Below are 24853 nucleotides of genomic sequence, written 5' to 3'. Positions count from 1 at the left end.
CTAGTTGACTGAAGTGAGAATGTAATAGAAATCGCAATTGTCACCCTTCATACCCGTGCCCCGTGCAATAAGTTTCAAACGGGTGGAGCTTAAGTTGCATTTTTCTTCTTTTCCATAATATATGTAACGTCATCGCAAGTAATATGATGACATTTAAGAACACAATGACTGCTGACACAGTCGGCACTCGATATTGATGAAGAAATCCGAATTTTATGAGATTCGAGCGTGTACACCGCATCAATTTGCAGTCGCAATTCTAGCGAACGAGCAGTGCTTGATATTAAGAGAGGCGAATGAACTTCCAAGTTTAAAGCCTCTTAAAAACAAAGAAAGAAAGAAAGAAAACAATGCTTGATGCATACAGGACGAGTTCGTTGTAGTTGATCGCTTATGGTTGCAACTATGCTGTTTCTTAACGACGATCTTAAGATCAGAGGTGACAAATAGGCACGCAATTAATTCATGGTTCGTCATATCATTCTTCCAGTGTTTATTTTAATTTTTTTTTCAAAAAATTCTCAGTGGTAAGAGATGGAATTTATACATCTGAGAAATTACGATTTATATAAAAATCATCGAAATCCGTTAGCAGCAAAAAGAGTTATTGATGTGAAAACTATTGCATAAAAACATCTCATTCACTCGAATATCTAAACAATTTTTTGGGGAATCTTTCGAATTATTTCATTACCAATTATTTATTACGCAGAATAATGAAATCAATTGTTTTTCACAATTTCAAGTAAATTTTTGTAACTGCATTGTGAAATGATTGAAATCGACCTTACGGTTCTTTGAAACCTCAAACAAAATCACTACTCTCGTCAGATCAGTGGCACATAAGACATTATTACCATTCATCGCGGGATCCAGTCAGAGGGGGAGCAACAAGTTTTTTTTTCTTCGTATGTTTCTCTCTCTCTCCCTCATGTGAGTGTTTACAATCGCGGCACGTTCGCAGTGAACCACGGCTTAGGCCGCGGGGATCGCGCTGCGATGTACGAGTGAGTATTAATGCAGCCATATCGCCGATCTCCGAAGCACCCAGCCATGAGTGCGACGATGAGGAGACCAACCGACATCCGGGTTGGAATCTGTGCAATAAAACAACCAACACGAATACCACTACCACTGATAGAACTGGGGGGTTGTAAGCAAAAATCACAACTACAACACCTTTCAGAGCACAGCGATTGGACGAGTCACACGGTGCTGTGAGACTTTTTTGTTGTTGTGTGATTGCCCCCCGTGCTTTGCTGTGATTTAATGACCCGCAGGTTTGGCCGCCACAGTGAAGGTTTTGGACTCATTTCGGAAAACGGATGTATCGAACGAACTTTTCAGCGTAGCAAATAATTTGATTGACCCTCCTTACTTTCGATAAAACATTACTTTGCAAACTATCGTAGTTATCAATCGTGTACTTCAGACCTATAGTATTACAATTGGGCTGATCCCTCCAATCATAGTAAACTACCCCTTCCGATGGTGTGAGGTAACGATTCAAGTATACCGAATTGCTTCACGGGATGGTATTGTCTAAGCCGTTTTGCGGAGACAGACGGAAACAATAAACGCGTTGGAGAAAACCGAAAAAAAACATTGGTGACGAATACGCAAAGCGCGCTGTTGGGGCCTCACCGCGCACAATACGCAACGTGGTTAGATAATTTGAATTACAGCACAATCCGTCACAGTTTGTGCCAACAAACCACGCAACATTTTCGGCTGTTTGTTGGCCATTTGGCCGTCAAAATGTTAGAAATGGTTGTTGCACACTGGACGAAGTTAGAGAATCGTGAGCGAAAATGTAGTGTGAATGGATTAGTAATTATTATTTTTACAAGCCTTATTTGCAATCGAAAGAAATTGAATCTGTTCAAGTAAGCTTTACTAGAATCATGTCAGTGCGAGCATATTTAGTAGAATAATCAATCTACAAGCCCACACATTCATGTGAATAATATATAGAGGTCGTCAGATGTTCTTGTTAGACACAAGACCATCTTTGGATATATTCTAAGAAGGCATTCCCATTCTTCACCGGATCCGTTTCATCGATGATTCATCCACAAAAAAACAGGTTTTAAAAATTAAATATTCTTACGAAATGCACCTGTGCTGACCAGCGGCTTTTAAACCGGTAAGAGAATCTAGCCATTATGTTTCGTTCCTCTCGGTGTCCAAATCGACGCGATTCATTCTAATGAGTCATAAGCTCATACTAGTGAAGTTCAATACAGAAGGCAGGAAATAATCGAAATACGATATTCAAATCATGAAGGGAACCTTCTTTGGGAGAACGATGGATAATTATTCTAGAATCTGGGCTCGTTCCCAGAAGTAGTGATCATTAGGATTTTTAAATAACACTTTACGAGGGACGAGGGACGACAAATGAATGCTTTCATGCGTTGATTGTTCGCTGTCTAGAGCACTGAAATTGAAAAACTGAACTTGTAGTTTTCAATATCTCTTAGCAGAATTATAGCTCCAACGCAGAAAGAAACAGAAGACGAAGAACGGCAACAGAAAATCCGAACCGAATCTATTATATGGTAGTGGCGGAGGCGAAAGCAATAGCACCGAAAAAATGTTCGCCTTCAGTTTTCCACCGAAGAACACAATTCTCAACGCTGAAAAATACCTTACGTCACTTTTATCCCGGAAACAATAATTCAAATCATCCAAATACACACACACACACTCAGTATGAATCGCGATATTTTTCTCGTAGTACACATAGTGCGACTCCAGGCGACTTGCCCTCTACTATTTAATAACGCATAATATCAACAATACGCACAACCTCCACGGTATGAAAACGCAACCTATTTAATATTCTCGTCTGCTTTGATTCTGCTCTGCACTATACTTGTTTCTTGCTCATTCTGAGAATGCATTCTGTGGTGGAAAAAAAATTGTTCAACACAGCAAAATAGAATCTGAGGTTAGCCAGGGCAAGCACAATATTTAGAGAAGTTTAACCGTCAGCCAAAGACATGCATCGACAAATCTTGATATTTACAGATTTTTGTGATTTAAATAGTTTTCAGTTTTGAGCTATTGATACAAGTTTTTGGACCAATAAACAACCAGCAATACTCATACACCTTTCATCTTTCGAATGAAGTGATTGACATACTACTTTGTACAACTGACAAAGAGGTATTGACGCCCGAAACTTTGCACCTCAATCGTAACGCTCTAGTCTTAGAACTTGAGCTTGGGTAGACTGTAAAATTTTGTAGTTGGTCTCCGTAATTGACCTGAACCAGCGAAATTGCACACAGAACACTCATTGTGCAAGTTCCGGTGATTCGAACTTTAAATAGTCAATAACGACGCCGGCCACGTCCTTACAGTCACCAGGGGAAGGGTAGGAATGTTAGTATGATATTCGCCGCCCGAAGGTCAGAAGGGCCGTATCTATAGCGTTGTTTCCTAGCGAATATCAAGTACGGGATAGTTGTTAGTAGGGGTAGGCATAAATCAGGATTCACTGAGGTAAGTGGTGTGATTATGTAAACGGGCCTAACCGAACGACCATTCGTGGAAACAAAATTCTGAAAATCCTATATGTCACAACATGCGACAGAGATTATCTCTAGGTATCCTGAGAAGCAAAACCTGCATAATTAATTGAACTGGAATCGAATATGTACTATTTATTGAATGCACCTTTTCTAATCGCCAGTCGGCAGAGATTTAACTGTGGGTAACCTAAAAGGTAACTAAGATAGCTAATATAGCATCACGGGTGCGCCATCTCATTTCCAATTGCAACGGCGGAGAGTCATTTTTTCGGAAACTTGAGAAGGTAACCGAGATAATTCCTCTAAAATTAATCGGACTGACGATTTATTCCGTTATTCATCGCACATACTCTTTATAGAATTCGAATCGCAACGGCTAAGAGTAATTTTTGGAAACCTAAGAAGGTAACCGAGAGAATTCTTTTAGAAACAATCGACCCAGCGGTATATTTAATTATTCATTACGGGTAAGCTTTTTAGAACTTTATAGAACTTTGAGAAACCTGAAAAGGTAACCGTCAAAATTCCGCTAAAACCAATCGGACCGACGATAAATTCCATTAATCATCGTTATCGAAATCCAATCCCGACGGTAGAAAGGAATGGAAGAATTGGGAATTTATGAGTCAAACAATAATGATTTAAAAAAAAATAAAAAAACGAGGGAATAATTGCAATATTATGGGTATGAGAAAAGAAATCACGCCCAACCCCTCAATAGGACCCATATGTCCCGATCGATTCTCTTCATCGACATTCTCTGCCGTTAATAACTCATCTTTAAAAGCATTTCCGGATGTGTTCGACGATCTGGATTCAAGCAGAGAACCTTATTTATCAAACTACAGTAGAACCCCGATTATCCGCGGAATAGTCTGGCTAGGTCACCGCGAATCACGAAAATCACGGATAACGCAATAAATGACTAAAAAAGAGATGCAAACACAAAAAAAGATATTTCAGCGTGATAACTATGTTTTATCAATACAGGAATCATTAAACTATCCATCTATAAGCTCGTGTACACCAGAAGTCAAATAATGTGAAAGCCATGAGCAAAACAAAAAAGCAAAATTCTACCACTCACTGATAAATTCCGGGAAAGTCCATAGCATTACTATGGAACTCGCTTTAGCGGATAAACCGCACCGCATCATCCGCTCGTGGATAATCGAGGTTCCACTGTATCTGATAAAAATACCGCATAATCCGTCTATTAGGCAGTTTTTGTCGAAAGAGAATGCCGATGAATAGATTCGATTAAAACAGACAGGTCCTACTGAAAAGTCAAGCGTGAAATCCTATCTGATACCATTGCACACCCTACCCAATATATCACTCCCAAACGTAACGCTCTCGTCTTAGAAGTTTTAAACTTACATCTCATTGCGAAAGACTCTTGTATGATTGCTGAAGCGAGACGACTTAAATGATAATGATAATTATGATGTTTTGAATTATAGAGGCTTTGAAATTCATCAGTTCATTCGCCTCTAGTATTGAAAAAGACCAATTTGGAAAACTAAACTGAACAGGTCATTTTGAAAGCCTCGCGGTTGTCTGGTCGCTGGATAGATGACCGATGATTATTTTAAATCATTCATGGGTAAGGGAACCGTAATGTAGAACTTACCGAAAATTTTTAGAGTTTCCGATTCGTTTTAAATGCAAACCATCAAATCCCATTCAGAGCTAAAATAAATATTAACGGTAAAACTATTTCAGAAAAAAACGTGACCTGTTTTCTGTTTCTGAGTTATTGCTGAAGAACGTAGTCTTATATTTTATTCACTAATGTCGGATTAAATATATTTGATAGATATTTAATCTACTATTATCACTTAACGAGACCACTAACTAATGTGTAATAATGGGTAAAGTATCAAACTCCATTATGCTCATCTCATGTTTTCATTTAGGATTTCTCAAGTTTTCGTGATTGTTGCACATACAAAATGGTATCGGGCCAGGTGGGCCAACCAGCAAAGCCCGGGGGCCGCAGATTGAGTATAGCTGTTCTTGATCAATCGAAAGCTAACAGTACCAAACTCACTGGCGGTGGAGCTATTAATTTCAACTCCTCCCGGTTGGCGCCTCTCATCAGATGTGTGGTCGTTCAGGCAATACAGGGTGAATGAAGTTCGCGAGCAGCTCTCAGTCAGTCTAGAACTGTCCTCTGGAGCAGTGGAACCGTAGAAAAAACGATGAAAGTAAACAGAAGAGGATAAAACGGTTGAATTTGTCGCAGCTTTGATTGATTTGATTGATTCCATATTATAAAGTTTATAATTTGATAAATCCCATAGTTTATATAATTTAAACTTAATACTAGTGAAAATAGGGAAACACATATTTGCTTACTATTCAAATGAATTTCAAGTAATTTAACTATTTCTTAGCCTACCTGTAAACCTAGCCTAAAACCAGTGCTAAAGTGAAAGTTCGATTGACATCACTTCTTGCATGAATGGTAGGATATTAGTTTATGTATTAAATGTTTAACATGAAAATCGTGCAAGTACAACATAACGCTTATATCGAAGAATAACAATAGAAGTTGATGAGAAATTAAGAATAATTGAGATTCTAAACGTAAGCATAATTGAATATTCACTGTATATCGTATATTGACTAATACATATTCTAGGATTTTTTTTTCATACATCTCAATAATATTAAAAACCCGGAAGTGCCGTACCGTTCAACAATCGCACTTCTTATGTTGGCATCTCTTGCATACCTTACATACCGTTCGAATGTCCTGATAGTAATAGATACACAAAACTCTTCGCTTACCTGGATAACAAGTCAAATGAAACTGGACGATAATATCTTACTACAGGCCGGACTCGATTATCCGGAGTATTTTATTTTTGATTTTCGGAAATTTTGAATAATTTGTATAATAATTCCATATTGAACAGCCAATATGAAAGGAACAGCCAATGAAAGGGCTTGACTAGTAGGATACAGTTATTTATGAAAACTGCAAATCCAAAATGGCCGCCACCACAAGATGGCGGATTACATATTTTTTCAGAACCCCATCAATATGAGTATCAAATGAAAGGGCTTGACTAGTAGAACACAGTTATTTATAGAAAATGCAAATCCAAGATGGTGGCCACAACAAAATGGTGGATTACATATTTTCTCAGAACGCCAACAATATGGGTATCAAATGAAAGGGCTTGACTAGTAGAATACAGTTATTTATGAAAAATGCAAATCCAAGTCGGACTCCACCACAAGATGGTGCCATATTTTTTTTCCCAACCTCTTCAATATGGGTATCAAATGAAGGGCTTGTAGAACACAGTAGATCATGAAAAATACAAATCCAAGATGGCCGCAGTTCCCAAATAACTGATTACTTTTTAATGGTTTCATTCAGCTTGCCCTGTTTGTATGTATGTTTGAGTGTGCAAATCCAAGATGGCCACCACCACAAGATGGCGCCATATATATTTTTTCACAACCTCATCAATATGGGTATCAAATGAAAGGGCTTGACTAGTAGAACACAGTTATTTATAGAAAATGCAAATCCAAGATGGTGGCCACAACAAAATGGTGGATTACATATTTTCTCAGAACGCCAACAATATGGGTATCAAATGAAAGGGCTTGACTAGTAGAATACAGTTATTTATGAAAAATGCAAATCCAAGTCGGACTCCACCACAAGATGGTGCCATATTTTTTTTCCCAACCTCTTCAATATGGGTATCAAATGAAGGGCTTGTAGAACACAGTAGATCATGAAAAATACAAATCCAAGATGGCCGCAGTTCCCAAATAACTGATTACTTTTTAATGGTTTCATTCAGCTTGCCCTGTTTGTATGTATGTTTGAGTGTTCGTAGGATTGCCCCACATTAATTGAAATTTGACCCCGTTCCTGATCACTGATTGCTCTGAAATTTGGAACATACCGTTAATTCTATTGCCATTATAAAACTGCGTATTCCATGATCTTGAAAAATTCAATTTGGTCGCCGCTAAAAAATGGCTGAATGGCTTGACTTGGAGAATACACTACATTATCAACAACACAAACATGAATGAAGGAACGGATGTGATAACTACTAACTGTTACTTGTCTAATTATTTTCTAGCTTTTAGTACATTAATCCGTATAACCTCAAAAGCTGTTTTATTTATTTTATTTTCTAGTTTTTAGTAAATTATCTGTACCATTAGCATACTAAAATGGTCTCTCTACAATAAAACCATTCAACTTTTTTTAAATGTTTATTTCTTACCTAACTTTCTTCGGAATATTTTAATTATTTATTGTATTCTATTAGACACATCATTTTATTTGATAACAATACAGGGTAACTTCGATATAACGTACATTTTATATTCAAAATTGTACGTTGTATCGAATTGTAAGTTATATCGAAACATAATAAAAACTCAGAAACGTAGCTTATATTACTTTATTGTGTTGCTGTTTGAGTAATGTTAATGGATAAATTCAACTAGAAGACGAAGCCAACCGTTCTCATGATGTTTCTCTTCGTACTGTTGATTAAAATGTGATTCATTCAATCCGGAATCACAAAACAGTTGTATTTCGGGATTGGTTAAAAGTACAAACCAAGGCTCAGTATCAAAATACAAATAATTCATTTTTTATTCAGAAAAATACTATTCAAAAAATTATTCCTTTGGACTTTGAAAATGTGTACGTTATAACGATGGTACGCTATATCGAAGTTTCCCTGTATTGAGGGGAATGCTAAGAATACATAGTCGACTATTTAGTGGCGGCTATCTTTTCGAATTTATGTTGTTCATTATGTAGTCTATTCTCCAAGTCAAGCCAAGCCGTTCAGCCATTTTTTTAGGGGCGGCCAAATTGAATTTTCAAGCAGTTTTATAATGGCAGTATAATTAAAGGTATGTTCCAAATTTCAGAATAATCAGTGATCAGGAACGGGGTCAAATTTCAATTAATGTGGGGCAATCCTACAAACACTCAAACATACATACAAACACTTTGTGGTGGCGGCCATCCTGGATTTGCAATTTTTATAAATAACTGTGTTCTACTAGTCAATCCCTTTCATTTGATACAGGTCAGACTCGATTATATGTGATTCGATTATATACAGTTTGGAAAAAATATGTATTTTTATATTTCAAATATGACTTGTTTCAAGAAGAAATGTAACCTTTCAACGTTAAGGGGTAATTTGAGTGGCTATTACATGTACAGTGGGGTAAAAATAGTGATTTTTGGAGATTTTGATTGATTTTTTACCAGGAATTCTTAATATCGACATTGCATCCAAATTAAGAAAGATAGAATTTGGGTGTCAAAGAACAAATTGTAGAGCGGTTTGAGAGCTTCAATTTAATTGATAGGAACAATCCAATTGAAATTCGAACGTATGCGTAGAAGGATTTTTTTCATCAAATATGATCGCCAATCACCTCCTGAGAGAATCTGGATAAATTTATTTTTTTCATGTTATAAAGGTGTTTTCTGACTTTAAGGGGAAATTTTTTTTTGACTCGATTATCCGGAGAATTCGATTATCCGGAGTGAAAAAAAAAATCAATACTCCGGATAATCGAGTCCGACCTGTACTTGGCAGTTTAATTTTACCTAGTATAAGTTGGATTGTTGGAACGATGGCGCGACAATCTTAGTACAGTAGAACCCCGATTATCCGCGGAAGCAAGTTCCACATTAATTCTTCCACATTCTTGTAAAAGTTGCCCAATACGCAAACTTGGTTGAGCGAAGGAATCAACCTTTCTGAATCTGGATTGGCACTTTATAGAATTGAAGTAGGAAAAAGCGTCGCGAAAATTAGCCTAGTTCCTGGAACTCAATTGACTGCTTTCGCACTAATTTTTTTTACGGAACAAGCCACGAACGGAAGCTGATCAGAGTTATTCCTTCATAAATTGAACTGACTACCTTCGTACTAATTCAGTACGGAACGAGCAACGAGCTGATCAATCTATCGAATATCAACTAAGCGGGAGGATCAACGAGTAGGGGAGAGGGAGGCAAGTTGGCAAGGGAGGCAAGATGACGCATCGGTAATTTGACCCGTTGTAATGAAGATAGCGCCACCTACTTTTCATTAAAGATGCATCATAACAAGGCCAAACTTTGTACTCGATAACTGTGCCGAAAACGTTATCACAAAAAAAGTGAAAAATAAAAATGCGAAAAATCGTGATTTTGTTATTTTTTTCCGTTTTTTCAAATTTCATTATCCACTTTATGAGAAAAGTTAAAATTTCAAAATAATTTTATACATCGTAAAGGTACTCTATTGTACATAATCTGTTTGCTCCCGGCGAGTTTCAATCATGGATTTTTTTTCAGCTAAATTTTTTTATTGAAAAAGTCGGCAAGTTGGCGAACTGCAACATTATGTTAATTTTTGGTTTTTTATTGCAGATGGTTAGAACTTATAAGCGAAAAAGGTATCAATATTGATCGAAGGCTATAGAAGAAGGTTTGTCTGTTCTGGGTGCTCCAAAACAGTTCGGTGTGCCAGAACCAACTTTGAGACGTCATCGACGAAAATATCCAGACATGGAGGTTAGATTTTCAATTCAGCATTTACGTTTCCATGTTCTTCATGCAAGAAATATTAAATCTGTATTAATTTCAGGATATGTCGTCCAATAAATACCGCTTTAAAGCCACATTCAACGAGCGGCCGTACGGCCGTTTTAAAGCCACATTCAGGTCCAGATTCGAAGAATTGCCTATTCGTTTGCGGTTAAAAATGGCATAGAGCACCCTTTCAAAGGAACATGCGCTGGACGGACATGGGTTGAAATGTTTATGAAGGCTCATAAGCTATCTTTGAGAAAGCCAAAAAATACCTCAGCGGCTCGATTAATGGCGTTCAATAAAGAAAATTGTGACTTATTTTTTCGAACTTTGGGAGGTATACAAGCTCAGTATCGTTTTCCTGCGTGTGACATTTACAGTGTTGAGGAAAATGGCATTTCCACTGTTCCAACCAAAGATAAATAAATAATTGTTATTACATTTTGTTGATTTTTAGGTGATCAAAACATATTCGCCAACTTGCCTCCAGGCATTTTTTGCGCAAAGCTTTTGGGTGAACAAGTTTTTAGTTTTTTTGCCCATCCAATAGATAATATTAGGCTGTCAAAAAAGTCCTGCGGTATCTCCGCGAGGTGTCGTTGTAAGCGCATAGTTCTAGTTGTATTCATTGTATCGAGTCATACTATAGCTTGTTGGAAATGTATTTATAGTCCGCGCTATAATATAGTCCTTGACAGTGTTTTGTTTGGTTAAGTCGTTCGTGAGTTATAGTGTCGCAAATATGGAGCAAAATAAAGAGAAAATCCGACATATTTTACAGTACTACTATGACAAAGGCAAAAATGCATCTCAAGCTGCCAATAAAATTCGTGCAGTTTATGGACCCGATACAGTTTCCATTTCCACCGCACAACGATGGTTTCAACGTTTTCGTTCTGGTGTAGAGGTCGTCAAAGATGCGCCACGCTCCGGAAGGCCTGTCGTCGAAAATTGCGACAAAATCGCTGAATTAGCCGAGGAAGAACGGCATAGTAGTAGCCGTAGCATCGGCCAAGAGCTGGGGATAAGTCATCAAACCGTTATTAACCATTTGAAGAAGCTTGGATTCACAAAGAAGCTCGATGTATGGGTGCCACACACGTTGACGCAAAAAAAAACATCTTTGACCGTATCGACGCATGTGAATCGCTGCTGAATCGCAACAAAATCGACCCGTTTCTGAAGCAGATGGTGACTGGCGATGAAAAGTGGGTCAATTACGACAACGTGAAGCACAAACGGTCGTGGTCGAAGCCCGCTGAAGCGACTCAGACGGTGGCCAAGCCCTCATTAACGGCCAGGAAGGTTCTGCTGTGTGTTTGGTGGGATTGTCAAGGAATAATCTATTATGAGCTGCTTCCCTATGGCCAAACGCTCAATTCGGACCTGTACTGCCAACAACTGGACCGCTTGAAGGTAGCACTCATGAAGAAGAGGCCATCTTTGATAAACAGAGGCCGCATTGTCTTCCATCAGGACAACGCCAGGCCACACACTTCTTTGGTGACGCGCCAGAAGCTCCGGGAGCTCGGATGGGAGGTTCTTTTGCATCCGCCGTATAGTCCGGACCTTGCACCAAGTGACTACCACCTGTTTTTATCCATGGCGAACGAGCTAGGTAGTCAGAAGTTAGCCACAAAAGAGGCCTGTGAAAATTGACTATCCGAGTTTTTTGCCAATAAGGAAGCGAGCTTCTATAACAGGGGTATTATGAAGTTGGCATCTCGTTGGGAACAAGTCATCGAACAAAACGGCGCATATTTGACTTAAAACAGATGATTGTAACTAATTTTATGAACAAATGAAAATTAAAAAAAAATACCGCAGGACTTTTTTAACAGCCTAATATGATAGAAAAGACTTCAGGCTATATGAATCAGCATCAACATTAAAAAAAATAATTCCAAGATCCAGGGCTCGCCAAAGCTTAACGTCGCCAACTTGCCTCCCTCTCCCCTACAAGATCTTCACGAACTCCGAGCGCAAATTATACAACTATTGCTGCGAACGTTGGAAGACTTAAACCTGAAGAACTCTCGTCAGTCGATTCAATAGGGGGTTTCGGATGTAATCGTACGACACAATTCCAAAGACTACTTGCTTTATTCAGAGAACCTTGGGTTTTTATACAATTTTTATTCTATCCTAATTCTAGCCTAAATTAAAATCTAATGTGTGATTGACCACATGCAACTCCTGGTTAGAACTTAGCTTTGACTCATAACTGCATTCTAAGGGCAACGAACTTAGCACGATAAGAAATGTGTGCGATCTATTTGGTCCCTTTTCTTTCCGTTATTCTATTGCATTGGGTTTTATTGCACCCGCTACCGATAGGTGAGATTGTTAGTTTAGGATCGTACACACGGTTCGCTCTTATCGAATAGTGTTTTCCTTCTGTCCTTCTTTTGATCATTTAGGATATTAAAATTGAATCGCCTAATTCTTTCGATTTCTTACAATCTACGAAAGATGTACAATGGGCGTTGAACGAAGGCATACCATGAGCTCCACCAGGCTCAGTTGTTGACATGCCCTGTTCGACGTTGGTTTTGTCTGTCTCATCAGATCAGCTCTGCCGTTTTGTAATCGAAATATAAACACGAGACATCGACAAAAAATAAGGACGCATTTTTTCTGTCAGTGAAACACAAACCAGGTGTCGGTTTTATCCTGACTGAAGATGTCGGTGTTACCCCAAATCAGAGTTGCCAACTTTCCAGTTTTTCCTGTATATTGTCAGTTTTTTTCAAGCATGCCAGCGAAATAGCCAAAGGCAAAAAATCTCCAGTTTTTTTAAAATTTTCACAGTTTTATCGAGCTTTTCTATGTTTTCGGAATGTTTGTGTTTTTACTCCTCAAAATAATATATTTTCTTCCACTCGTGAGAATCCGCTCTACCCACATCTCACTTCAATTTCATTACGAAAAAATGAATTCATAATGAAAATTACGTTCCGGTGGCGTTAATACGTAAGTATCAATGCTACGTCTAAGGGTGGGTTTAGACTAGTGATATATTCGTGGGAAGAAATATGATGAGATTTATAGAAATCGCATCAACCGTTTACACTAGCGCGAACTTATATAATGAATATATTCATATTTTCGATTAATTTATTCACCTGAATTAGAACTGCATCCAACTTTAGTGATTTCTAACAAGTGAGAAATTCACCAGCGTTTACATATGCCTGAATTTATTCTATACAATCTATACATACATACCTCGAAGAAGTGTATCATATATATTCTCACCCGTTTACATCTGTTTTCGGGTGAATAAATCCATGTATAGCTATAGATCTCCCTAATGTAAACCCGCCATAACACTGTCAATGTAGGTCCTAATTTTTATTGCTAATTTAATAAAATTAAAAATAAATTTTTACAGCTATTTTCCAGTAAAAAAAATGGAACTTTTTCCACTTTTTTTCATTTTGACGTAGGACTACGTCTAACCGGAAGATATAGGGGGTGAAATGAAAATCTAGGCACTGAACAAGTAGGAAAAAATGCAAGGTTTGGAACGCTTATAACTCGAGCATTTCTCAATAGATCGCAAAGGTTTTTGCATCAATTGATAGGAAATATATCTACGCATCTATCATAACAAATAACATTTCATTTTTCTTGAGATAAATAATTGAATAATTGTGAAATATCAAGCATTGTCCAAATGCACTATGTGCCCATTTTTGATTGGTCCATTTTGTGCTCCTCAAATCGTACCGACCAAAACGGGCAACCAGAGCAGCAGCGAAATACAATGAAGCACGATTGGAAAGGAAAAAGAAAAAAAATTAACGAAACATTGGTCGCAGTCTCACACTTGCGTAATTCTCTAGCCAGCCAGTCAGCTTAAAAATCCCCGCTCCGCTGCCGTAACGATCATTCTCATCCAAACCGTTCTCATCCAAATCTTTTCGCATCACAACACATCAACAAACCAACACAAGCAGCCATGTCTGAACATGGCAAAGGAGGAAAAGTGAAGGAAAAGGCAAAATTCCGCTCGAACCGCGTTGGTCTGCAGTTCCCCGTAGGTGTATCCTCCAATTGCTCCGCAAAGGTAGCTAGGCCGAACGCGTTAGTACCAGTACACCAGTCCACCGGACGCCGAGTTGGCTGGCAAAGCTGCTCACGACGATAAGAAAACCCGCATTCAGAACAGACCACATTCGGTTCGGTGGACATCAAGACAACAACAGGCAGTTGCAGCGAGTGGCGAGTGGCAAACGCAATCGCAAAACGGCAGCAGGTAGCAGAAGAAAAAAGTTTGTTCTTTATACAAACTGCGTTGGTGGCAAATACAGAACAAGGCGGCATCGAGGGCGTTCGAAATGGTTTTTTTTTCAAAACTACGAGTACTAAGTTTCTAAGTTGGAACCATTCCATGAAACACGGCGTTTTTCAGGACCATTAAACCTTCCAAAAAAGAGTTTACGAAATACAGTTCAATGCTTTCTAAAACAATATCCAAAATAATAATAAAACACAAATTGATTTTTTCATAATTTGTTATGATGAGTATAGGAATTTGGAAGTTGTTCTGAGCTTATTGATGGTTGGGGACTTTCCCTGTAATGCGACATATTTAGTTGGAAATTTTTGTAAACATAGAGTTCGGGGTCCAAATTATGACCCCACATTGGTCATTACAGGTTTAAAAAATTACAGTTTTAAAAAAAATTGAGAAAGTTTGTAAAAAAAAACGCAAAAACACAACACCAAAGATTCTTTTCAGAACCCCCAACATGTTCATAAAGAGTAAACAGTAAACTAATCCATTTTTCAGGTAGATAGGTAGGTATTCACGTAGGAGAAGAAAATAAAACAATATATTTAAAACATATATTTAGCAAAAGCTGTCCCCTTTGTATAGTCCTACGTCTTTCCGGTTATGTCCCCGACATTACCCATCCGTCTTTTTTTTTCACCTTTTTTAAATGTTTGGTCGGCATCTCTGGCCCGAATGGACCCCCCGATTGGACTCAAAACAATGTTTTCGAGCATCGATAACAGCAAAATCACCTACTGTCTCACAAAATACACTGAATGATGATCTAAGATGAATTATGCTCAAATTTTCAGAAATTTTTGATATTTTTTCGACTAAAACACTTAAATTCTACTAGCGAGGTTTGACACGGACTAAATACTGTTTGCTGAACGGTTCTGTTTTGTTTGTGTTTTGACAGCAAAGCGACTTCCGCAGCTGTAGGGTGACTCGGAACGTAAGAAATGACAAATCTGTACAGGGGACATCGGAAAATTTGTACAAGTTACTTCTAACTGGAAATATCAGGGGGTGAAACGACTGGAAATAAACTGTGAAACGATTTCAACGCGCGAAGAAATATTCACAAATACAATTTATGAGTTTTCTTGTATGGAGACATTTTATCCACCATCCTAGATATCAATTTAAGCACAAGGCGATGGTTCGCCTCGGAAAGACCCACGCACCATGCCTCGGCGTCATATCGTATGCGTGAAACGAGCTAAACACGTCAACTCCATCCAATATCCCCATACCGTTGGTTGTGAGTGCCCCTTCCAGCAGCTAAAAACCTAGGAACTCGTTTGTGGGAGCAATCCCATTGAAATATGTTCGCTAGGAAAAAGCTGAAGTGCGTTGTCCGTTTTGTGACATCACAAAATTGCGCAACTGACTCAGAAAATAGAACACGGATCTAACACGAAACAAGGAAATCCTCTCGAACAAATAACGACGAAGATGCGCGCGGTTGTTATTCTCGTTCGATCCCGCGGTGCAGAACGTTATTAAAAGTCGTACGTCAGAGTGCGAGCGCGCAATCAGCGCTGCCAGAATCAGGCGAGGCGAGGTTGTCTGTGATTGACCGCACACAGGGGTACCGCCATTATTCTGAGGCTCTCTAGTAGAAAGTGACACACCCATTTCGTGTGATTATTTGCGCTTGCAATATTGGAGATAAATCATAGAATATACCCTTAGAAAAATCCTCGGTCGAAAACTACTAAATACATTTGGTAATGTAAAATTAGTAGAATGTTGACATATTGTCAACAAACCCGCATCACTACCAGAGATTAGTATATTGTACTCGATAACATTAGTAAGCTTGTATATTGTCATATCTGAAAATTGGTGAGAAAAGCGCGTATTAACCATTTTCATTGTTCCCATAAGGCAATACGGAGGTATAATAAGGATATAGTTCTGATACGTGCATTTTCGGCGAGAAAATGTAGCCGATATTGGGCTTCCGAATCATGGTTCTGCTTGACATATGTGTTTATTAGTACGGTCGAAAATGACTATAGATTGGTAGTATTTACCAAAAAATTCGTTATATTTACTAATTATTTCTCTCAGTGTAGTAACGAAAACAACAGGGGTATGACTAAAACGTCAAATCCCTCATATTGCCAGTGTACCCAATATTGCTGCGGTTCACTGACATGTTGGTTCTGTCAATTACTATTGTTTTCAACTCGGTCCGGTTATATAGTCGAATAGTGGTTAACTTTAAACTCCATGTTAAATGTGAACACCTCCATGAGAAACCGAAATATGAAAATCGCTCATGCAGTTAGAAATAAAGCATACTATCTCCGTGATTTCAACGATTTCAATCCTCGCAAATGATATGTTGGTAAACAAATGACGCCATATTGATTTTGATTTTGGATAGCCTATATTCAATTGATGTCTAACCCCTGGAAAACAACGATACATTATAAAAGAATCGGTTTGTAATTCACTCATTTTAGTTTAGAGGCGAATGAACTGAAAAGTTTAAAGCCTCTTTAATCCAACATCATCATCATCACTCATTTTACTAGATAGACCCATGTGAAACGAATGCCTTTCTATTTTAAGAGCGTGAATATTTTTTTTGATAGTCCTATTTGGAATCAGATACAACAATCATTACAATCATCCCATTCAATCATAGAAAGTTTCATATTGCACTCATTTGATACGCATGAAGGAAATTTCGAACATGCAAACAATCGACCAAACAGACCACTAACAGTACCCCAAAACTAAGGACGGTTAATTTCACTTTTAAATCCGGTCCGCACAAGATTACCCGTCCATCATTTCCATCAACAATGGGTCCAGCCCTACCGAAACGGAGCTATGATCGTCACCCACTTGGGCGATGTCGTCAATGTTTACCGCCTGAGAGGGCGAGTGCGTGCAGGGCATCGCCGGACGGGTATCCGCGTCAATGCTTTCTTTCTTTTTCCTCCCTTCGTCGTACTTTGATTTTCTCTTCAAAATGCTTTCTATTTAGTGGTATCGCGAACACTCGGGTTCCGTGATTTTGACATATTGCCTTTTGTGGATAGCCGTAGCCGTAACCATTGTGAGCTTATCCGGTTCAGTTGGGCCGATCCGGCATTTGCCATAAGCGAGTGACTAGTTAAATGAAAGTTTAGATTCGGCATTTTTGTTAGTTTGTTTTGCTCGCTCGTTCGGTTTCCCTCTGTTGTTCCCTGGATTATGATAATTGTAGTTGTTATTTAATGAATACTGGGTCATCTGCACCAAATGATCTTGTTTGATACAGATTGAATAGCTAGTTGCGCATTATTATTACCAAAACAACACGAGGAATCATTACAAATGAAATTTAAATATAAGAGATATAATGTTTCAATTGTTTCAGTAACTGTACTGAGAACGACTTTGATAGAACCCATCGAATTATTCGCTTGAGGAATCGTTTTTGACTCCACTTTTAAAACGCCCACTACGAACTTACATCCAAGCAATTTTTTTGTTTGATTCAAACTTACCTGTATTCGGTTGATTAGATCACCGCACACAAATCCGCCAGCGACCGTTGCGCGTGCTGCCACACCCCCTCCACTCGGCGCTAATCCTTGCGTGTCGCAACCCTTCACCGCGTTCCCCGCTTCATCAGTAATGCTTCCTGATTGCTCACTAATCACCTGGAATATCACGAATTGACTCGCATCCTGGGCACAGGTCGGAGCCAGCTCCGGACCTAATTTCACCCCAAACAACACCGACAACTTTTCCGCGATTGGGCTATGATCTGCGAGATATTTTCGGCGGATCCGAACCGTAAACCTTCCAGCTCCGGATTCGTCTCCTGCTGCTGCACGGTTACACACAGTACCACTACCACTAGAAGTACTACTACTGGGATTCGAATGTTCCATCATCACTCACAACCTTCGCTTGCTACTGACCGCATTCTAATAAGCTTAAGATAACCATCGTCACCTGCCAACACGGAGATCTCCCGATTAAGAACACTAGAAAAGCATTATTATTCTTTGCAATTTTCCACTTTTTGCGACGAAAATATTTTTGATCGATGCTCTCTCTGTTCCTCCGAACTGGTTTCGTTCGCTCACTCATTCAGTCTCTTTTTCAAACACCACATCCCACACTCGGACAAAATACACTGATAAAAATTTAGGTATGAAAAAAAAATTTTAAACACTGTTTCAACTTTAGTTCTTGATGTTCAAAACTATCAAAAACGTATTAATTAGGTTTTTAAATACTCAAACAAAATCTAAACAATTTTCCACTGTGTCCCTAGCAATACAGGACCAAAACAAATACAAGTTTTATCAATGTGACAGCTTCTTATGATTCTCACCCCATGAAAGGTATTACAATCATCAAAATCTCATTGCTAACTTTTCTGTGGTACGCGGATGTGAAAAACCATGAAAACAAAACATAAGATTTCAAAACATCGCCGAATCTGCTCAATTGAATGTTCATTTTCACCGATCCAGGTTGTTATGAATGGGTTCACCTCACTCCATGCCTTCGACGTTTCCTAATAGAAACTGAATTCAAAATGATGAAAAGAACAAACTTTGCATCGACCTTGTACATAATAATGCAATATGCATTGAGAATTGATCCTAACAATCACCTCAGACCTAAACATTGGGATTAATACTGGTATTTACAGTACACACTCGCTAATCGAGGGTTTCCGATTGTGTGCTATTGAATTGTGGGTTCCGTGGGTACCCCGATTAGCGAACTCAATTAAAAATCTGTCATCCGTCAAAACTGCATGTCAGTTTTGCTCTGACATTTCAATGTGAGCATTTGAATTGAGTATTTTGTAGTTCAGCTAATTCATCAGATTCGACACGATCCTTGAAGAAGACTCAACGAGTCATTCTGAAACGCTTTCAAGTCATGAGAATGATACAGAAAAAAAGGAATTGGGTGCCGTGCGAAATAAAATGTATTTTTGTTTGCAAAGAAAACTGATAACTGGAAGATTGTCAAGCTCCGACTCCTGTGGCCAAACTAAATATCCATGATTTTAATGCCATGTTTTCTATTTGGTAACGACAGGAGAAAAACTTGAATGAATAATAATTTTATACTCTCATTGACAGCCTGCCAGGAAAAAAAACAGCTGTGAAAATGTCCCTTGTTGAAGACCTAAACGGGGTAGTTGGCGCTCTTGCTTGTTCCAAAACGTGGACAAAGAAAATTCACTAGCACTGGCGGTGAATTGATGAACAATTTTGAGATTTGTTGAATGGAGTGCTCAGGGAATGGTAGTGTGTTTTTAGAAAGGTTGTCATGTCGCTAAACACACTGATTAAATAAATGGTATAACAGAAGTTTTTTTCTACAACTTCACTTCTTTTCCGAAGACAGACAAGCGTTTACGTGATTTTATCCTAACAACATAGCCTCAATAAATTTAATCCACAAGGCTACTGAATCAGTTATTCTTTGCACGATATTTAAGATTTTCACACCCAAGAATCGAACGAAAAAGTGATTTTTTTTAATTCGTTCATTTTTACAGGCTCAGTTACATAAGTTCAAAGAAGACGAATTCTTAAATACAGTAGAACCCCGAATAACGAAAATCGCGGATAACACAATAAAGGACTAAAAATGAGTTCCAAACTCCAAAGAATGACATTTCAGCATGAAAACTGTTTGTTATCAGTACATAAATTATTAAACTATCAATCTACAAGGTCGTGTACACCAGTGGTCAGATAATGTGAAAGCCACGACCAAAACAAAAATGCATGAGCCTTTCATTCACTGATAAATTCAGGGAAGGTCAATATATTTACTATGAAACTTGCTGTCGCGAATAATCCGCACCGCGGATCATCCGCTCGCGGATAATCGGGGTTCCACTGTATATTTTTAAACAAAAAACAGCAAAATATTTTTTTAAACCTACGGTTAGTAAAGTGGAAAACCGATTACTCGCGTTGAACTCGAGTTTAGAAGGATGACATATTTTTTTAGGAAAAGGATGGGATATAAGAAAATTGTAACAATGTTAACGGTCAGCTAAAAAGTGATAACTGTGACCATTTTAATTCAAAAATGTTGGTGGATGTGTCCTTTGAATCATTTTGATAACAGATTATTACTCTAAAAGATTCATTTGTGACCTCCATCTGCTGTTAAAAAATAACGTACTTCGTAAGTACCTCGAGTGTAAACCGAAAATCTCCTGGCCACCTGAAAAAGAAAACCGGCTTAAATAACGAGCCTCGTTATTTTTTTCGATTTGCAAATTTTCAGGTACAAATTTGATGGCTACACTGAGAGAAATAATTAGTAAATATAACGAATTTTTTGGTAAATACTACCAATCTATAGTCATTTTCGACCGTACTAATAAACACATATGTCAAGCAGAACCATGATTCGGAAGCCCAATATCGGCTACATTTTCTCGCCGAAAATGCACGTATCAGAACTATATCCTTATTATACCTCCGTATTGCCTTATGGGAACAATGAAAATGGTTAATACGCGCTTTTCTCACCAATTTTCAGATATGACAATATATAAGCTTACTAATGTTATCGAGTAAAATATACTAATCTCTGGTAGGGATGCGGGTTTGTTGACAATATGTACAACAAATTTGTACATTCTATTAATTTTGCATTACCAAATGTATTTAGTAGTTTTCGACCGAGGATTTTTCTAAGGGGAAGGATACTCTGAAAATGAACAGACTGCAGATTGCTTTTGACGTGGGATTACGTCTTTCAGGAACAGAGAGCAAATGGAAAAATTAGGTATCAATCGCAATACGAAAAAGGGCCAATTTTGGGCGCTGATCGCTTAGTCATTTCTTTATTAATAATATTTTTATTTCCAAATAACTACCATTGGGTGAAGACCGACTTTAGGAATACATCATAGGGGTTCGTTGAACTTGTTATATGATTTTTGACGTAGGACTACGTCTTTCATTTCTGTACTGGTTTGTAAGTTCAAAGTTTCGAAAACGAGAGCGTTACGTTGGAGGTGCAAGGTTTAGAGCCTTAATACTTTTTTAACGCGGACTACCACCCTTCAGCCCAGAAGACATTAAAGCTGAGCTATTAAAGCTTGGATTGAAGCCTGAGAATGTCTCCCCTATGACTATTAACCCCTTCACGTATAACGTCGAACCACACTCGTGGCGATTAGAATGTACCAGAACGTACAACTTCGAACCCCACTCGGTGTATATCGATGTGAAATGATTACATAGCTTCAGGCGTATGATGTTCGTGAGCTTCGAGCGATACCATACAACAAAAACTATAAATTTCCCGTTGATTTTTCTAAAATATTCAATAAGCTTAAAAAAATGAGTTGATATTAATTTAATAATTTTTAACTTACCAATGAATTGTTCGCTATATAACGCAACTAGTTCACAACATACATTTGCACATCATAGGACGCCCATGTATAATACACACGCTCAGCAGAAATCAGAGGAACGACTCGATGTGCTTATGTTTGACCCGTACTATTGGAAATTAAATCGTACGGCAAAGGATTAATGCTAACATTTGCATTAAAAAAAATGGTGATGGTGATAGAAAAACTAAAACAAATAATTGAGTTTGATAAACTTCCCATGGAAGGTAATTATATTAGCTCACTTGCAAAAAAAATTCTATGCCCTTGCGAGCGGCCTTCCGTGAGTTAACCGGAACATTCGCCATGGCGGATGAAAACATGCGTGTAGGCATGTTTTTGAGTTCTTGAGTTTTATTTATCAATACCTTCTCAGTTTTCTCGACAAAATTGTTGGAGTAGATCTTACGCTTCAGGTTTGTCCAGAAATTCTCGAGGGGACGCAGCTGGGGGACGTTGGGTGGGTTTACCGACTTGGATACCTCATCGATATTCAGCCGCTCCATCTCCTCTAACGATCGCTTCGAGTAGTGGGCCGACACCAGATCCACCCAGAACACTGCGTCTTCGGCCTTATGATATTTCTTGATGAACGACGCAACTTCCGGCAGGCACTTCGTACTATAAATTTCCCCGTTCACGACCAGTCCGGAGCTAAATAAGAGCTGATTGTCAGCCACAGCAGCACCTTCTTGGAGAACTTGGTGTGTGAAATAAACTTCACTTCGGAGCTCACTTCCTTCGTGGAAGTGCCCTGCCAGTCGTCGCCATCCTGGGTGAGATAGGTCTCGTTGTCCATCACCACCGCCACATCGCGATTCGCCGGGGAAATCTGCTTGACCATCCTATTCAGCCGCTGCCGCTGCGTCATTGCCTGCAGCTTCGAGATTAGTGGACGGGACTTCCGCTTCCTGACATGTATGTCCATGTTCGCCAGGTACTTTTTCACGGGTTTGGCACGCAGCGATATAATTTTTTTTTATTTTTTATTTTTTATACGATATTAATCAAACAGATAAAACAACCGTCGATCGCCGTTCGGCCCAGCCCCGCCCCGCAATCCCTCTCAGCCGAATCAAGGAAACGCAAATGGCGCAGGTTGTCACTAGATGAGATGTGAAGTCGTGTTTTCATATATTATGGACTCGGGTATCAGATAGGAGCCTAAAAAGTGGCTTCCACAGTAAAGCAAAAAACTTCGTAGATTCTGGTGGACCGCTAGTTTGCGACATGGTTCAGTATGGTATCGTTAGCTATGGAAATGGGTGCACCGAAAAGGATCATCCTGGTTTGTACACCAACGTTACCGGATACTTCGTGTGGATCCGTGCGGAAGCTTTTATGGGTTTTGGAATTTTGAAAACACAATCTTAGGCTGAACGAAGTGGTTAGGCCCTTGAACTCTTCTTAGAAGAGAACCAAAAGCATTGAGCTTGATATACCTACCAAAAAATGCGTTAGATACACGAAGCAGCTTCTCGAACGTTGCAGAAGGAAGCACAGGAGGAGATGTAGGAAATTCAAAATAGAACTATCGACGGCACTAGTGGTATGACAAACAATTCTTTAAAAAATAATGGTCTATGAGTGATGTTTGTTACTTGCTGACCAAAAAACTTGGTTCTACAGCTCAAAATTGCTTTAAGAGCAAAATGATATAACCACGAAATTCTATGAACCTGCTTTAAAGTTCACCCAGTCATGATTAATCTTCAGAAGGCAACGCGAAGCTGATGTGTAACAAGTTTTTTGTACTCAGTTGAGCTCTCACTCATTGTATAGACATGCGCTCTGGTGAATAAGCACGCTCCGAAACACAAATCAAATGTTGTGAGAAGCGATGTTTAGTATCTGAGTTCTGCGCTGTGTTCATTCGGCGCTGTCTTGTTTATGAATTTGGTTCACTCCGTACCAAGAGAGAATACATGTTTGTTATGAACGCGCGTTGATGAAAATCGAACTCAAGTGTAGCGCAGCATATGTTTCCTGAAGACTGGTCATGATTCTACGATGGGCCAATTTTGCTAGCTCTGACCAATCCTGTTTTTATTTTGCTACCGTGTTGAACGAACGTTCAAAAGTATAAAAATGTTATTGCTTTGTGTACTTTTTTTTATTAGTTCATTTGTCCTGTCGTGTTATCGTCGTCTACTATCGACAGTCAGTCGAACACCAGACGCTTTTCCTGGCCATAATGCACAACACTGCAGTGCAAGCGGTAGCTCTTGGAACAAGTATAGCCCATTTCCATATACAGGTCGGACTCGATTATCCGGACTATTTTTGAATTTTGAATAATTTGTTAATGTTGCATATCGACCTTACGTGCAGTGTAACGACGTTGTCGAATCATTACAACCTAATCCAGCGTAGAACAACCATCAAAAATTGTCTATTGTCCTTCTATGATGTAAAATTAAAATATACTAACTTACTTCCATGTTCGACCTCATAATTGTTACATACAACTAGTTTCGATTATCCGCAGTAGATTTATATACGTTGAAATTCCAAATTTAAATGAATACATTCTATTTCTATTTTTCTATCTTTTTAATTCTATTTTTGATAATATTTGATTTTACGGTTTTCGAATAACTTTTCCAAATTTTGCCGGTTGTGCGACACTAGTAGATAAAGTCCGATTGAGCTGAAATTTTGCATAGGATATTTTTTCGCGGAAATCAGATTTTGGAAGAAGTCCCTTTCGAAAATTCGAAGGTCACATTTTTCACACACATTCATTGAATTTTCGGACGCTTCATCGAAAGTATGCGTTCTTTTACAACTGACAACAGGATATCAGCATTTTCCATGACTTGACAATGGAATCAACCAGAACCTCGTCCTAAGCCTCGGATACCCAAAACATAGCATTTCTAATGTTGTTTCGCTCAACCATGTCATCGAACTCTCCTTGGCATCCAAGAAACTCAAGCATGAGCTTATGCTTGTAATGGACCTTGCCGTTCGAATAATATTTTGGTCCACAAGCTGTAACAAAGCAATGATTTTTTTTTTGATTTTCAAAACAT

The 24853-nt window shown here is 38.5% G+C and overlaps 1 protein-coding gene across 1 annotated transcript in view; it reads right to left on the bottom strand.

Moving 5' to 3' along the window:
* The window catches only part of LOC129776989 (probable ribonuclease ZC3H12C), an 80241-nt gene extending 61698 nt beyond the window's left edge, over positions 1-18543 (bottom strand). The window contains exon 1 of the mRNA XM_055782997.1: positions 17926-18543. Coding sequence (XP_055638972.1) covers positions 17926-18318 — 393 coding nt within the window. The 5' untranslated portion in view covers positions 18319-18543. The remainder of the gene's footprint in view (positions 1-17925) is intronic.
* Positions 18544-24853: the final 6310 nt, after the last annotated feature.

This window comes from Toxorhynchites rutilus, chromosome 3 (genome assembly GCF_029784135.1).
Source record: "Toxorhynchites rutilus septentrionalis strain SRP chromosome 3, ASM2978413v1, whole genome shotgun sequence".
NCBI classification, from domain to species: Eukaryota; Metazoa; Arthropoda; class Insecta; order Diptera; family Culicidae; genus Toxorhynchites; species Toxorhynchites rutilus.
The sequence above is the reverse complement of the archived record's forward strand: the minus strand, read 5'-3'. Positions and strand labels throughout refer to the sequence as shown.